This window comes from Polypterus senegalus, chromosome 1 (genome assembly GCF_016835505.1).
Source record: "Polypterus senegalus isolate Bchr_013 chromosome 1, ASM1683550v1, whole genome shotgun sequence".
In the NCBI taxonomy this organism is placed as follows: Eukaryota; Metazoa; Chordata; class Cladistia; order Polypteriformes; family Polypteridae; genus Polypterus; species Polypterus senegalus.
The window spans coordinates 326581787-326598685 of record NC_053154.1 but is presented as its reverse complement, the minus strand read 5'-3'; the positions used below and the strand labels follow the sequence as shown (position 1 = coordinate 326598685).

Here is a 16899-nt window from a genome sequence, read left to right as displayed (position 1 = left end):
AGTTTTATGGTGTTACTTCTTGAAATGAAGTGAGTAGATTACGGAAAGAGAGAAAGACATGTTTATTTATTGAATGTTAAGATGGACAAGTTAATGTCAGGATTGTAGCTAGGAGCTGAGGTGGGGTGTTTAGAAAAAAGTTTCACACATTGGCATTACTGTTGGCAATTAACTGACATGGAAACAGAGAAACCCAGATAAGCAATACAATGAAAAATTAAATCAAGCATAAAAAAATAGGGACACACATGAGATACTGGCAAAGATATGAGGCGGGTAAACTAAAAGGAGATTTTTACTGCTGTCACACGAGTGCACATAGGGGACAGTTTAAGGGCTCGGATAATTGTAATCTTCCCCCAGAAAGCCAGAGGGTGCTGTTGACTCATGCCTCTTCTCTTCCTCTCTCTGAAGACTGGAAAATTGACAACCATTATGCCTCTGCTGTCACTTCCGGGTTCTGCCTGCCAGGTCCCGCCTCTTCCTGCCAAGATCCTTTTTTTTTTTACCAGAAGCAGCGCCATCTTAGCCAGTCTGCTTTGGGGACTTGCGTCGTTCCAACATTTCTTTTTAAAGCACTTTACCCACGTTTTTCTTTGAATATATGGGGTTAGCCTTCTAGGTGCCCCAAAGACCCTTAATCTCTTTGTGTCCTTTTGTTACACTGCCTTTCAAGTGAATAACCAGTCTAGCACTATCTACTGCCATTGAACTGAGGTGGGCAGACTGAAGACAAATGGCACACATTGGCTTTATCTACTAGAGTGGAGTTGGATGCAGTTTCATCAAAAATAATCTCCTTTACTGGAAATGGACACCATGGCTTCCTGTTATCCTGTGAGTCAATATTCCAGCAATAACATTAAAACAAAAAGACCCACAGGGACGCCACATTTCTACCAGTGGGATGGTGGCATGGAGAAGGAAGTGAATTCCCATTTCATTAGTCTTACAGCATCTGAGATACAATTGGAAGCATTTTTTTTTTCATTTGGAGCCCAGGTACTTGAAGTGACTTGCTTTTGGTGTCAGAAGTGGGATTTGAACCCACAACCTCAAGGTTAGAAGTTGAAAGGTTTAACCTCTATGCCACACTCTCTACCACAAAAACTGTTGTACTGGATAAGTGACTTCTTCGTATGAAATAGTTCAAGTTAACCAAATCAAGGAATAACTATTATAACATATAAATTATTATAAGTGATAAGTTAAAATCCGCATAATATGCAATAAAATGGGGCTATGCACAAATGCCCCACAGAGTGTGTGCGGGAGACTGTGGCTGGTGTCCACATTTATATAGCACTCTTCTCACTACTCAAAGCACTTTACATAGAGAGTGTGGAGCCACTTCAACCACCACTGATGTGCAGCATCCACCTGGATGATACGACGGAAGCCATTTTTGTGCCAATATGCTCATCACACATTAGCTGTTAGGTGATGAGAGAGTTAGCCAATTAGAGACAGGGGATGATTAGATGGCCAGAATGACTAGGCCAGTCAGTCAGTCCTTATCCAACCTGCTATATCCTAACACAGGGTCAGGGGGGTTTGCTGGAGTCAATCCCAGCCAGCACAGGGCGCAAGGCAGGAAACAAACCCCGGACAGGACGCCAGCCCACCGCAGGGCACACACACACACACACCCACACCAAGCACACACTAGGGACAATTTAGGATCGGCAATGCACCTAACCTGCATGTCTTTGGACTGTGGGAGGAAACCGGAGCGCCCAACGAGTGATGCCCAAGGATCTTTTATGAACACAGAGATGGGGCCTCGATTTCACAAGGTACAGCACCATTTTTATACTACTGTGTTCCTGTCACTGCATTGGGATCCACATTCAGACCACAGGGTAGGTGCTTTGCCAACACCTCTTCCAGCATCAACCCAAATCTTTCCTGGTTGGTCTTCCATCCAAGTACTGGCCAGGCCTGAACAGGCTTAGCTTCAGATGGATAACCTCTTCTGAGGTGCATGTGGTATGACTGCTGGACACTGGCACTGCTGGTGTCTTAGAACGTCTTATATTAGCTCTGTTGGATGTAGCGCCTGGGACACTGCTACCTAACAAAGGGTCCAGATGTCACAAGTTCACCCCTAGAAGATGCCGGCTTTGGTTGGGAGCATGTGCTGATTAAAGTGCATCACCGCACCCACCACATGACAAACCACCCGGATTATGATCTGAGTACAGCCGCGCAACGGGTGACACCTCAGCACCACACTGAGGACTGTGAGGTTTTTTTTACAGTGGCCGGAGTTCCAATCCTGCCACCAACCTTGCAAGTTGGAGAACCTACTTGCAAGGCTGGATTCAGATTAACGTCATACCCATACAGAGTGATTGCGTTGCTGTTGGAAAATGGCACCAGGCAGGTTTATCAGAAAAGGTTATACAAAGGGTAGCCCGACTTCCGATATTTTGTGCAATCAAATTGGTCATAGCGATCAAAAGCAGTGAATAAATTACAGGTGATGGTGCCCACTGGTTTAGTGGTGTACCACCCCAGAATGTTGTACAAATTGAACCATAGTCTTCATTTGTTAATTTAGTGCTAAACTTGCACCAGGGCAGTCATGGGGTTCATTACTGAATATGACCCTGTTTCGTCTTGGTAGAGTTCACTATTGCTCTGCTTTCCCCTTCTGTATTATTAATATGTAGCCTTTATCAGAATGCCTCAAATCTCACAGACTTACCACTGTTTCTAAGGTATTGTACTTTATAACTTCTCTCCACCTTCCCTTCTACTTCTATATCCTCAGGCAATTAGATGTAGTAAAAGACAAGCAGGAGTTAAGTTACACTTTAAATAATGCATTATTGATAATATTCATAAACAAAGAACAAGTGAATAATAGCAACCATACAACATGATAAATGCTGATGTGTAGTTTCAGGCGGCACACAGACTTGTTTGTTACTTTAAATGTTTCTAGTTAAGGCATAATTTTCGGTCAGCTTTCTTCAGAACAAGCCACATGCCTGTCTCAATATGGCTGCTCCTCATTGTGTTGTCATTTTCAGTTCATGGTGTGTGAGATGCTCCTTCATAATGGGGTGTAAGAGAGAGAGAGAGAGACAAAGCAAGCAAATTGATAGGTTTTTTGTCCAACCCCTGGAGCCAATAGGGCGTCATGGTACTTAAAGGATTTTGATTGAAGACAGTTCCAAACAGCCATACTTAAGGCCAATGGGGTAGAGAATACCCTCACACCTGCCCCCTAAACCATGTGTTAAGGTGAAGCTTGCCAGTTAGGCAGTCTGACTTTCCTGTGGGGGTTGATTGAGAGAGGCCTGCAAGGAAACATTTGGCAAACTTGTTTGAGTCACTTCACCCCAACCCTGTCATAGAATTCGCTATCCTGACTTAGTCCCAGGGGGTAAACATGAATCCTTCTCACTGACGAAATACTAATATTACATTTGCTTTGCCTAAGTTACAAATAAAGACATACAGAATATTTATCAACTTGTATGCAGAATTTCACACCACAACAGACCCTCGCCTAGGCCATCTGCTCGAACCCAACTTCACTGCAGACTCAGACAGTATTGTAATGGATTCTACAAAGTTTCTCAGATCCTTTCTGACAGGTGTGGAATATATATATATATATATATGTATATATAAGGGCAGCACAGTGGCATAGTGGGTAGCACTGCTGCCTCGCAGTTAGGAAACCCGGGTTCACTTCCCGGGTCCTCCCTGAGTGGAGTTTGCATGGGTTTCCTCTGGGTGCTCTGGTTTCCTCCCACAATCCAAAGACATGCAGGTTAGGTGCATTGGCGATCCTAAATTGTGCTTGGTATGTAGGTGTGTGTGTGCCCTGCAGTGGGCTGGCACCCTGCCTGGGGATTGTTTCCTGTGTTGGCTGGGATTGGCTCCAGCAGACCCCCATGACCCTGTAGTTAGGATATAGTGGGTTGGATAATGGATGGATATATATAATCCAACGTCTGTCCGTCTGTCCACTTTTCATGAGATAACTACTTAACGGATTTAGATTGGGTCTTTTTCTATAATTTGCTTGAACATTCCAGTTGATTTTGCAACTTCTCTCATTGTGGCATGTATCATAGTTCACTTGCAGTACCGATTTATTTGCGCGAATCCGAGAGAGATGCAGAGGGCAAAGGGTAGGAGGACGGGGCCCTCCTCACTTACGCGCCAACCTCAGGACATACCTTACCTCCACTTAGCTAGCGAACGAGAGAACTACTTCACGGATTTAGATCGGGTTTTTTTGTATAATTTGCTTTAACATTCCAGTTGATTTTGTGGCTTCTCTCATTGCGCTAAGAATAATATTTCGCTTGCAGGAGCGATATATTTGCGCTAATCCGAGTCAGAGGCTGCAGGCCGAGGGGAGGGGGAAGCGTGACATCAGGAGTGGGGAGCCAGACAGGACCCTCCTCGCTGTCCTGTTTCATTACTATGCAGGTGGAGCCATGGGGGACAGCTAGTTACTGATATTATCACTGCCAACCTCAACCCGCTGTCACATTCATATGGCCAACTATTTCCATAATAATTTTATCTGACCATCCTGCTTCACAAACACATTGACTCTGTAAGACACACTAATACCCAAAAGGCCAAGCATTGAGCCCTGCGCTCTTTTTCTTTCTTACCTCGCTCAGTCGGCAGCACTCATCCATGTATTCATCCAGGCTGTCACTTGTTGGAAACTTCTGAAGCGGCTGCTCTTGAAAGTCCACCTCTGTCATGTCATCAAAAGCTGGCAGCAGCACCTGCTTCTCCGCCTTGCCAGCGTGATTCCTATCCAGATCCGTATCTTCGCCTGCCTCCTGTGGGCTGACATCGGTGCCAGCTTTACATTGGCCGTCTTCACAGTCAGTACTATTAAGCAGTTCTGATTCCACCATTTCAGGAGACTTGCTCAAGGAGAACTCCTCCTCTGTGACAGGCACAAAGGTGGCAGAGGTAGTCAGAGCCCCAGAGTCGCAGGAGGAGTCTCTAGTGTGAATGATAAAGCTCTGCTCAGAGCCCGTGGGTGTCGATGGCGAGTTAGCTCCGCTTGGCATTTCAACTCCTGAGTCCTCAGACTCAAACTTGAAAAGTCCAGGCAGCCTGCAGAGCGACTCGTTGCTTCTGAAGTGACAGCAGTCGGGTTTGGGCTGCTGCTGCTGCTGCTGCTCTGACTCCGTCTCTGGGCCTGCTGGTGTAGACTTCTCAGCACTTCGGCTCTTCAGATGCAGGTTACCAGTAAGCAGTTTCATCTTGGTCAGCACCACGTCACTGTCCGGGAGCTTCTCCACTTTTCCTATGGAAAAAAAAGGAGGTAGAGTGAAGCTGGGTAATGGGTGAGAGTCAACCCAAACCACATCGAACTTACCAGTAGATACAAGAAAGGGAAGCAGCATTGTGCCATATTTGTAACCAACTCACTATGAAAAGCTCTCTATTAAACTAGGAGGAAAGGAGAAGAATACCCAGCAGCCTCCTCTCCGGCCTGGAGTCAAGGTCAATCACCTGTCTTGTGTCTTCTCATGGCATGGCAGATATGCATACCTGTGGGTCAAGCAGCCCAGGGTATGTGTGCAATGTTGGGTTTGCATATCCTGTACATGTATGTGCTGCATCCAACATTGACGTGCGGTGAGGTTCATGGCTGGTGAGGCGCTGACTCCTTCAGAGTCACATTTACAAATACATGAACCCAAAAGTGTAGTTTATTGACTATTCAGCTGGCAGCCTGCACATTGGCTACAGGTTATGTTTCAAACCTCATCAGCATTCTTTACACACACACAGATAGGTAAGGCGCATATTTGGATAAGAAAGAATATTACATTAATAACGGCGACAGAGAGCAGAGAGAGTACTTTGCTCCTCACCCTCCATGTGTTCTAAATTCCATCCATCCATCCATCTTCCAACCTGCTATATCCTAACTACGGGGGTCATGAGGGTCTGCTGGAGCCAATCCCAGCCAAAACAGGGCGCAAGGCAGGAACCAAACCTGAGCAGGGCACCAACCCACAACAGGACACACACACACATACACATACCCACACACCAAGCACACACTAGGGACAATTTAGGATTGCCAATGCACCTAACCTGCATGTCTGTGGACCGTAGGAGAAAACCGGAGTACCCGGAGAAAACCCATGTAGACACGGGGAGAACATGCAAACTCGATGCAGGGAGGACCCATGAAATGAACCCAGATCTCCTAACTGCCACCGTGCCGCCTGTGTTCTAAATTCACCATTGCAATTCCTCAATTCATACTCATTTAATACAAATAAAAGTATAGAGTGGTGTACAAAACAAAATAGATTTCAATTTTGACCTTCATTGAAATATTTAGTTGTTTTTAAAAGCTTTGAATTCTGATGCTTTTTCAATTTTAATACAGACTGTTCAATAAAAGGATAACAAGAAATACAAAATATTTTATTTAAGGTCAAAATTTAGTTTGTAAATTTTTATTCTAAGTATGATAGATAGATAGATAGATAGATAGATAGATAGATAGATAGATAGATAGATAGATAGATAGATAGATAAGGTGTTATATAATAGATAGATAGATAGATAGATAGATAGATAGATAGATAGATAGATAGATAGATAGATAGATAATTAATTTTAAAATGACCTTTATTATGAACATTAACAATATACACAGTCATAAGATAAACAGCCCCAATATTCAAGATAAACAAAAGTAAATATCAGACAACTACCACTACTCCCCTTTACACTCCTCCTACTCGCATAAATAATATAAAAATAAATTAACAATTCATTTTAATACAAATACTACCACTACTCCCCTTTACACTCCTCCTACTCCGCATATAAATAAAAATTGACAGTTCACTATGATACAAAGACCACCACTGATCCTCCTTTACACTCCTCCTACTCCGCACATTAATTAAAGCATATTGTTGAAGCCCACCAATGCTTTTCATTCCCAGTTGATCACCAGTTTGCCCCTCCACAGCACACAGTACCTGTCGTGTCCCCCACATGTCGCTGAACATTTCTAAATTGTTTGTTAGTTTATGGTACATGAATTCGAGTTTTAGTCGACTTTTAATTAAAACTTTGAACAGCAGCAGAGCGTCGGTCCCCATGAGGTTTTCTCTTTATTCCTCCTTGTTTTAGGATTGCCAACTTGGCCTGTCCTAAGAGGAAATTCCCAAGAACAGACTTATTCCTATTTTTTTGATTATAGTTAATACCAAAGATAAAGTTAATTTTTGAGAGACCAAAACCAAAACCACTAAGAATTAAATCCAAGAAAATAAACAAAGGCCTCAGCCGTTCACAGTGAATGAACATATGAAAGATGGTCTCCCTTGTGTCACAGAACGGGCACTGGTCAGTCTCTGAAGCGTTAATTATATTCAGAAATGAGTTTGTGGCCAAGGCCGAGTGCATTATCCTCCACTGCAGATCCCCAAGTCTTTTCTGTAACGGAGTTTATAAAAGCTCTCCATGAAGGTGTTATGTTCTCTGAGACCTGCAGTTCTTTCCTCCACAAAGTATCTGGCAACCCTTTCAGTTGGTTATAAAATGTCACTTTGACACACAGTTTATAAAGTTCTTTTTTGTTAAACAGTTCAAAGTCTTTCTCGACCAGAGTCCCAAATCTGAGAAGGTGTCCAGGTCTGTCAGTGTGGTCAGTGACGTGTGGTCTTACAATGATGGTGGGTGATGTCATCTCTGCTTCTGGTGTCCCTCACCTGTGAAGTACTCGTCACACAGTGAACTCGCTCCTGACCTCCGCAGTGCTGTTTGTACTTGACTAAGAAAAATGTCAACCAAGCGTACTGATCTGATCCCCAGGACTGTCGCTAGGTGGGCAGGGGTGTGCCAGCACCTCATATTTGTATTAAATAAATGTCTTATTTTTAAAATTCTTTTGTTTAAAAGAATTGATACGAATGAGTCAGAAAATAATAACGAACAATCTAAAAGAGGATTCCAGACTAAAGGTTCTTCCAAGAACCAAAAATACTTTCCAGATTTAGCCTGGTCCTTCTGAACTTTCTGTGCCAAACCTGAAGTGCAGATTTATAAAATTCGCAGGTCAGACCCAACAACGTTGGCAGAATGTAATAAAAATAATGTTCAGCAAAATTTAAATTCCTTACCCCACGAAATAAGGTAAAGGCCAGCTGTCTCCATGGTAGGTGCTCAGGGCCGTATAAGAGCCGATGTAATGCCTGTAACCTAAAGGCCTCCATCTTGCTCACCAAGTCAATGAGTCCCTGACCGCCCTCTTCTACAGGCAGATACAGGACACTGCGCTTTACCCAATGCAGGCCATCCCAAAAGAAATCTAAAAGTATTGCCTGGATGTTCTTGATGACCGATATTGGAGGGTCTATACACTGTAACTTATGCCAGAACATGGAGGCTATTAAGTTATTAATAATGAGGACCCTGCCTCGACAGGAGATCTCCTTTTGAAGATACTTCCATTTCTTCAGTCTGGCTTGAACTTTTTCCCCAGTCTGCCCAGTTTTCTTCAGCTACTCCTCCTTGTCCTAAAACACCCCAGGTATCTGAAGACTCTTCTGTTCCACTTAAGGCCACCAGGTAGGCCCGGTGGGTCTCCATCCCTCCAGTTGCCAATTAAAAATGCGGTACTTTTGTCCCAGTTAATTTTTGCCGATGACAGTTTTTCAAATTCATCCAGGCAATGTTTCAGCTCCGTGATGTCTCCAGGATGACAGATGAACACGGTTAAATCATCAGCATACGCGACCACCTTGAGCTGTAAATTCGGGCACTGAGGGATGTTCAGACCTTGAAGGCGGATGCGAATTTGTTGTAGTAGCGGCTCGATGGAGAGCGAGAAGAGCATACCGGACAGAGAGCAACCCTGACGTATCCCTCTGGTGACCTTGAACGGGGCGGTTAGTGTTCCATTGAGTTTCACGACACTAAAAACGTTGTGATATAAAAGTCCAATGTGTTTAATGAATGAAGGTCCAAAGCCAAAGGCCTTCAGCACTGCTAAAAGGTAATTGTGGTCCACCCTGTCAAACGCCTTCTCCTGATCCAGTGATAAAAGACCAGCATCAAACCCAAAGAGCCTGGCAGCATCAATCACATCCCGAACCAGGAAGATGTTGTCCAGAATACACCTGCTGGGGACACAGTATGTCTGCTCGGGGTTCACGATACTCGCCATGACTCTTCCTAACCGGTTAGCCAGGGCCTTGGAGAAGATTTTGTAATCCGCACACAGCAGGCTTACTGGGCGCCAGTTCTTTAGCTCCGTGAGGTCTCCTTTCTTTGGGAGTAGTGTGATAACCGCCCTGCGACAGGAAAGGGGCAGTTCACCCACTCGCAGACTTTCACAGAAAACCTCTGCCAGATCAGCGCCAAGGTGACACCAAAAAGCTTTAAAAAACTCAACAGGCAAACCGTCAATTCCTGGGGACTTCCCAATGTTCAGCCCATTCAACGCTGTGGTCAACTCATCTAGAGAGATCGTAGTTTCCATGAAGTCTTTCTCTCCATCTAGAACCTGAGGTAAGTCCTGGAGAAAAACTGACGACTCTAAATGTACCTCTTCAATGTCTGCAGAAAACAGTCGCTGGTAAAATTGGTGTGCCCAGGATCGAAGGGCTTCAGGCTCCAGCAGGTTTGACCTTTGTCATTTTTAAACAGTTGATGGTCTTACTTTGGCCAATTGTTTTTCCAGTTTAAAAAATTGCGTAGGAGCGTCCATCTGGGTGAGCGACTGCATTCTCGAGCGGACGAGTGCGCCGTTGACTCTCTTGTCTATAAGGTCCATCAATAATTGTTTCTTAGTTTTGAGGGACTCAAAATGCTGCCGTCAAAGTTATTACATAAAACTGAATGAAGTTCCTCAATATCCTTCTCCAGTTCAGAAATGGCCGCATTCACATCCCTGGTGGTGTGCTCGGTGTATTGTTGGCACAATACGCGTATCTCAGTTTTTGAGCAATCCCACCATTGCCTCAGTGAAGAGAAGGTCTTCTTTTTGTATCTCCATTGTGTCCAGAAGTATTTGAAACAGTTGATGAAGTGGGGGTCTTTCAGTAGATTATTATTAAAGTGCCAGTAGGATTTAACAGAAGGAGCAGAGAAAAGAGATTTGAAGGGAAAAAAAAGAAAAAATTTGGGAAAAAGGGGGAAACAAGGGGGCGGTTTTTCGCTTGCAGGAGCGATATATTTGCGCTAATCCGAGTCAGAGGCTGCAGGCCGAGGGGAGGGGGAAGCGTGACATCAGGAGTGGGGAGCCAGACAGGACCCTCCTCGCTGTCCTGTTTCATTACTATGCAGGTGGAGCCATGGGGGACAGCTAGTTACTGATATTATCACTGCCAACCTCAACCCGCTGTCACATTCATATGGCCAACTATTTCCATAATAATTTTATCTGACCATCCTGCTTCACAAACACATTGACTCTGTAAGACACACTAATACCCAAAAGGCCAAGCATTGAGCCCTGCGCTCTTTTCTTTCTTACCTCGCTCAGTCGGCAGCACTCATCCATGTATTCATCCAGGCTGTCACTTGTTGGAAACTTCTGAAGCGGCTGCTCTTGAAAATCCACCTCTGTCATGTCATCAAAAGCTGGCAGCAGCACCTGCTTCTCCGCCTTGCCAGCGTGATTCCTATCCAGATCCGTATCTTCGCCTGCCTCCTGTGGGCTGACATCGGTGCCAGCTTTACATTGGCCGTCTTCACAGTCAGTACTATTAAGCAGTTCTGATTCCACCATTTCAGGAGACTTGCTCAAGGAGAACTCCTCCTCTGTGACAGGCACAAAGGTGGCAGAGGTAGTCAGAGCCCCAGAGTCGCAGGAGGAGTCTCTAGTGTGAATGATAAAGCTCTGCTCAGAGCCCGTGGGTGTCGATGGCGAGTTAGCTCGCTTGGCATTTCAACTCCTGAGTCCTCAGACTCAAACTTGAAAAGTCCAGGCAGCCTGCAGAGCGACTCGTTGCTTCTGAAGTGACAGCAGTCGGGTTTGGCCGGCTGCTGCTGCTGCTGCTCTGACTCCGTCTCTGGGCCTGCTGGTGTAGACTTCTCAGCACTTCGGCTCTTCAGATGCAGGTTACCAGTAAGCAGTTTCATCTTGGTCAGCACCACGTCACTGTCCGGGAGCTTCTCCACTTTTCCTATGGAAAAAAAAGGAGGTAGAGTGAAGCTGGGTAATGGGTGAGAGTCAACCCAAACCACATCGAACTTACCAGTAGATACAAGAAAGGGAAGCAGCATTGTGCCATATTTGTAACCAACTCACTATGAAAAGCTCTCTATTAAACTAGGAGGAAAGGAGAAGAATACCCAGCAGCCTCCTCTCCGGCCTGGAGTCAAGGTCAATCACCTGTCTTGTGTCTTCTCATGGCATGGCAGATATGCATACCTGTGGGTCAAGCAGCCCAGGGTATGTGTGCAATGTTGGGTTTGCATATCCTGTACATGTATGTGCTGCATCCAACATTGACGTGCGGTGAGGTTCATGGCTGGTGAGGCGCTGACTCCTTCAGAGTCACATTTACAAATACATGAACCCAAAAGTGTAGTTTATTGACTATTCAGCTGGCAGCCTGCACATTGGCTACAGGTTATGTTTCAAACCTCATCAGCATTCTTTACACACACACAGATAGGTAAGGCGCATATTTGGATAAGAAAGAATATTACATTAATAACGGCGACAGAGAGCAGAGAGAGTACTTTGCTCCTCACCCTCCATGTGTTCTAAATTCCATCCATCCATCCATCTTCCAACCTGCTATATCCTAACTACGGGGGTCATGAGGGTCTGCTGGAGCCAATCCCAGCCAAAACAGGGCGCAAGGCAGGAACCAAACCTGAGCAGGGCACCAACCCACAACAGGACACACACACACATACACATACCCACACACCAAGCACACACTAGGGACAATTTAGGATTGCCAATGCACCTAACCTGCATGTCTGTGGACCGTAGGAGAAAACCGGAGTACCCGGAGAAAACCCATGTAGACACGGGGAGAACATGCAAACTCGATGCAGGGAGGACCCATGAAATGAACCCAGATCTCCTAACTGCGCCACCGTGCCGCCTGTGTTCTAAATTCACCATTGCAATTCCTCAATTCATACTCATTTAATACAAATAAAAGTATAGAGTGGTGTACAAAACAAAATAGATTTCAATTTTGACCTTCATTGAAATATTTAGTTGTTTTTAAAAGCTTTGAATTCTGATGCTTTTTCAATTTTAATACAGACTGTTCAATAAAAGGATAACAAGAAATACAAAATATTTTATTTAAGGTCAAAATTTAGTTTGTAAATTTTTATTCTAAGTATGATAGATAGATAGATAGATAGATAGATAGATAGATAGATAGATAGATAGATAGATAGATAGATAAGGTGTTATATAATAGATAGATAGATAGATAGATAGATAGATAGATAGATAGATAGATAGATAGATAGATAATGAAGGGCACCATATAACAGATAGATAGATAGATAGATAGATAGATAGATAGATAGATAGATAGATAGATAGATAGATAGATAGATAGATAGATAGATAGATAGATAGATAAGGTGTTATATAATAGATAGATAGATAGATAGATAGATAGATAAGGTGTTATATAATAGATAGATAGATAGATAGATAGATAGATAGATAGATAGATAATGAAGGGCACCATATAACAGATAGATAGATAGATAGATAGATAGATAGATAGATAGATAGATAGATAGCTAGATAGATAAGGTGTTATATAATAGATAGATAGATAGATAGATAGATAGATAGATAGATAGATAGATAGATAGATAGATAGATAAGGTGTTATATAATAGATAGATAGATAGATAGATAGATAGATAGATAGATAGATAGATAGATAGATAGATAGATTAGGTGTTATATAATAGATAGATAGATAGATAGATAGATAGATAGATAGATAGATAGATAGATAGATTAGGCACTATATAATAGATAGATAGATAGATAGATAGATAGATAGATAGATAGATAGATAGATAAGGCACTATATAATAGATAGATAGATAGATAGATAGATAGATAGATAGATAGATAGATAGATAGATAGATAAGGCACTATATAATAGATAGATAGATAGATAGATAGATAGATAAGGCACTATATAATAGATAGATAGATAGATAGATAGATAGATAGATAGATAGATAGATAGATAGATAGATAGATAGATAGATAGATAGATAGATACTTTATTAATCCCAAGGGGAAATTCACATACTCCAGCAGCAGCATACTGATAAAAAAACAATATTAAATTAAAGAGTGATAACAATGAAGGTATAACACACAGACAATAACTTTATCTAATGTTAACGTTTACCCCCCAGGGGGTGGAATTGAAGAGTCGCATAGTGTGGGGTCTCCTCAGTCTGTCAGTGGAGCAGGATGGTGACAGCAGTCTGTCGTGAAGCTGCTCCTCTGTCTGGAGTGCACTTGACTTTCTGATATCGATAACTTATCGGCACACAGTACAGACCAGTGGAGAAATTTATTTTATGTTATTATTATTAGTTATTTTACTTTTCATAAGAGCCTCACCTGACTCCCCTGACCACATGTCCCTGGCATCCAAATGCCATTTGAAACCATTAAATGCATACTGTACATAAAGTACACATGTTCATTCACTTGCACATCCATACAATATATAGAATTTACAGAAATACACATGGATACATCCCAGATACACCAGATATCCAGATATGCAGGTTTGGAAATTGAATCAATGGATGTATACACACATACTATACGCTGTGAAGGCTAGGGGGCACCACCGAGTCCCAAACACAAATGTAGAAACACAGTCCTGGGTTCAGATAAAGTGTTTTTTTATTTCAAATCCCTTGTATAAAAACAGACATGCAAGTGGTCTCTTCTTCTTTCTGTTTTCTCTCTCTCTCTTCACCACATTGCCACTCCTCCGAGGCAATTATTCCCTGTCTCCGCTCCCGTCTCCAACTCGTCTGGACATGGCAGTGCGGTCTCTTTTATGGAGGACCCTTGGAGCACTTATGGTGCCAGGGCTTTGCCCATTGGAACTACTTTTAGGGTATATGAAAATCCCAAATAGGGGGGAGTGTAACTTCCTGCAGAATGCCTTGGAAACACCCATGTATCCCCAGAGGGATGCACTACTGGACTACAATTCCCAGCATTCCCTGTGGGTGTCCAAATGGGCATTGATATCCAAGGCTGCTGCCTTCTAGTGCAAGAGTTCCCAAACTTTTTCCGGCCACAGACCCCTTTACCAAAATCTTTTAAAACCGTCGACCCCCTAGTCATTTACTTTACTTACTCAAAATAATAAATTTGTACAGTACTCGATATTAAACATTTCACTAGATATCAAACTTTTTCATTTTAATCACTTGTAATTAATGATTGAAAAAGATAAAAGGAGTATGGAATATGGCATTATCTTGTGCAACATTTAAAATCGAAACCTGCACTAACGAAAATTAAAGCAAAAAATAATATACAGAGTTTTTTTTACATTTTTGACATTTATGAAATAAATATGTAAATTCAAAATAATTATATATACTCACGGATAAGTCGGGGCTTGATTTTATCATATAATTTCTGGTATTTTATAATGTCGGTTGTATAAGTCGAATGCAGAAAACTCACGCTATTGGTCCAATAGATTACGATATGCTAGCGCCCACCTGAGAGAGTAACCACGGGGCACACCGCCTTTTTTTTCTATGTATTGTGCCTACGTGACCACACGGTGATACCCAAACTATTCCAAAGAGACGTTTGCACTGATTTGTGTTTTTTGTATCTCACCCCCTCATACACCTTTATCGTAAGAGCATCCCTTATCTACGATGGAGCATTCGATCAGAAGAAAATATGAAGCTGGTGTTAAATTGAAAGTCATTGATGTGGTGAAAGAAATTAGGAACTGCGCTGCTGCAACAAAATTCGATGCGTCTGAGAAACTGATGTGAGATTGGAGGAGGCAAGAAGATGTAAAAAAATACAGGGTGTGGCAGAAATAACTCCCACATTTCAAAGTGGGATTGAAAAAAAACGGTACGAGGTATCACCAAAAACTTTTTATTTCCCAAATGTAGATATAAAAAAGTTGTTTTACTTTAAGTTTTAAAAATTATATCATCCAAATGGTGGCCTTGACGGCTGATACACATTTGGAGCCGTTCTTGGAAGTTTTCCATCACTCTCACTAGCTTGTCGGTTAAAATTCCTTCAATTTCTTCTTGAATGGCCTCCTTTAGTTGGTCCAAGGACCGAGGACGATGTTTGAAAACCTCGGCCTTGAGGTACCCCCACAGAAAAAAGTCACAGGGACTTAAATCAGGCGAGCGTGGTGGCCACGGAACTGCCTCACGTAAGGAGACTACTCGACCCGGGAACATCTCCTGCAAAAGATCCCATTACAGCAATCCATACGTCTTCCCCAGTCTACTGGAGACTACTGGAGACAATCCCTGACCAATCATAATCTTGTATGGGTGTAAATGAAGGTCAGTATGCCAAAATTCGCCTCACAGTTCTTTCCGAAATCTGAAGGGCTGAGGCATGGTTCCATGCTGAATGTGTTGGAGACAGCTCAATCGAAGCCCTCACTGCAGCAATGTTTTCGGGTGTTCTCACATTTTTGGGACTTTCGGGAGGTTTTCTCTTCAGTGCAGATCCTGTTGCCCTTACTCTTTGAACCCACAGCAAAATTGTTTTCTGGTCTGGAACACTTTCATTAGCAGTAAACCGAAACAGATTCACCATTTTTGAAAAAAGCCTCCACTACAAAACCTCGATGCTCACCCGACCACAGCATGGTGACGACTGACAACTTCATTATGTACCTAACGGAACGGACCACACCCCTCTACCTGCTTTGGGAACCCCACAGTGATTTTTCGAAATATGGGAGTTATTTCTGCTGCACCCTGTAATAATAATGTGTTGCATTTCTGAACGGGCAGATAAGTTGGGGTCTGATTTTATGATCGTTTTTTTGGGTTTCAAGACCTGACTTATACATGAATATATACGGTAATAAAGAATAAAAAAGAAAAGGTCCAATGTCCAGGGAGGACAGAAAAAAAAAAACTCCAGTCAGCTGGAGAAAAAAAAAAAACAAAATCTGCAGGGATTCCAAGGCCACAAGACCACCCAGCCCCCTGCACTGGACATTCTACATATGAACCCTAACCCTAACCCTAACATAAATTACCTCAATCAGTCTTCATGATTTTCAGGATTCACATGAAGATTCACAGAATTAGATGATGATGATGGTCATGTGGACCTCTGGCCTTCAATCCATCAGTGTAGCGACTGCATGGTGCCCTGATCAGGTGGTGGTGGCACAGATCATCACCACAGAAAACCGGATAAAGAACAGCAGAGAAGTTAGGGTTTAGTCCGGATTTCACAGGAGGACTTGCACTACATGTTTTATGACAGGACCGCAAGAGGGACACGGGGAAAGAAGATAAACTATTCTTAAAAGGATGAAGCTGACGTGATCCTCCTTGTGAAACATGCCTTTAACCTATCATCTGCATGGAGGAGCCCACAGATGAGCATACACACAAGCGCACACTGGCAAATAAATGAAAACGCTCTGCCCGTGTGTACGTATGTTGTCACTTAGGGGACAGCTTAAGGGCTCTGCTGACTGCAATTCCCATCCGCTCCAGGGGTTGGTGCTGTGTCCTAATGCCTTATCTCTTCCTCCCTCTGCAAACCAGAATATTGATGCCTGTAACATTATTGATGATGTTGCGTTGGGTGTCCCACCTCTTTCTGCTGGAAGAACTTTAAAACCGGAAGATCTGCCATCTTAAGTCAGGCT

At 43.0% G+C, this 16899-nt stretch overlaps 1 protein-coding gene across 1 annotated transcript in view; it reads right to left on the bottom strand.

The window, feature by feature from the left end:
* Positions 1-16899, bottom strand: part of si:ch211-250c4.3 (uncharacterized protein LOC100535981 homolog) — an 89952-nt gene that overhangs the window by 38914 nt on the left and 34139 nt on the right. The window contains 3 exon segments of the mRNA XM_039739313.1: positions 4647-5299; positions 10420-10911; positions 10914-11159. Of these exon segments, the coding sequence (XP_039595247.1) occupies positions 4647-5299; positions 10420-10911; positions 10914-11159 (1391 nt within the window).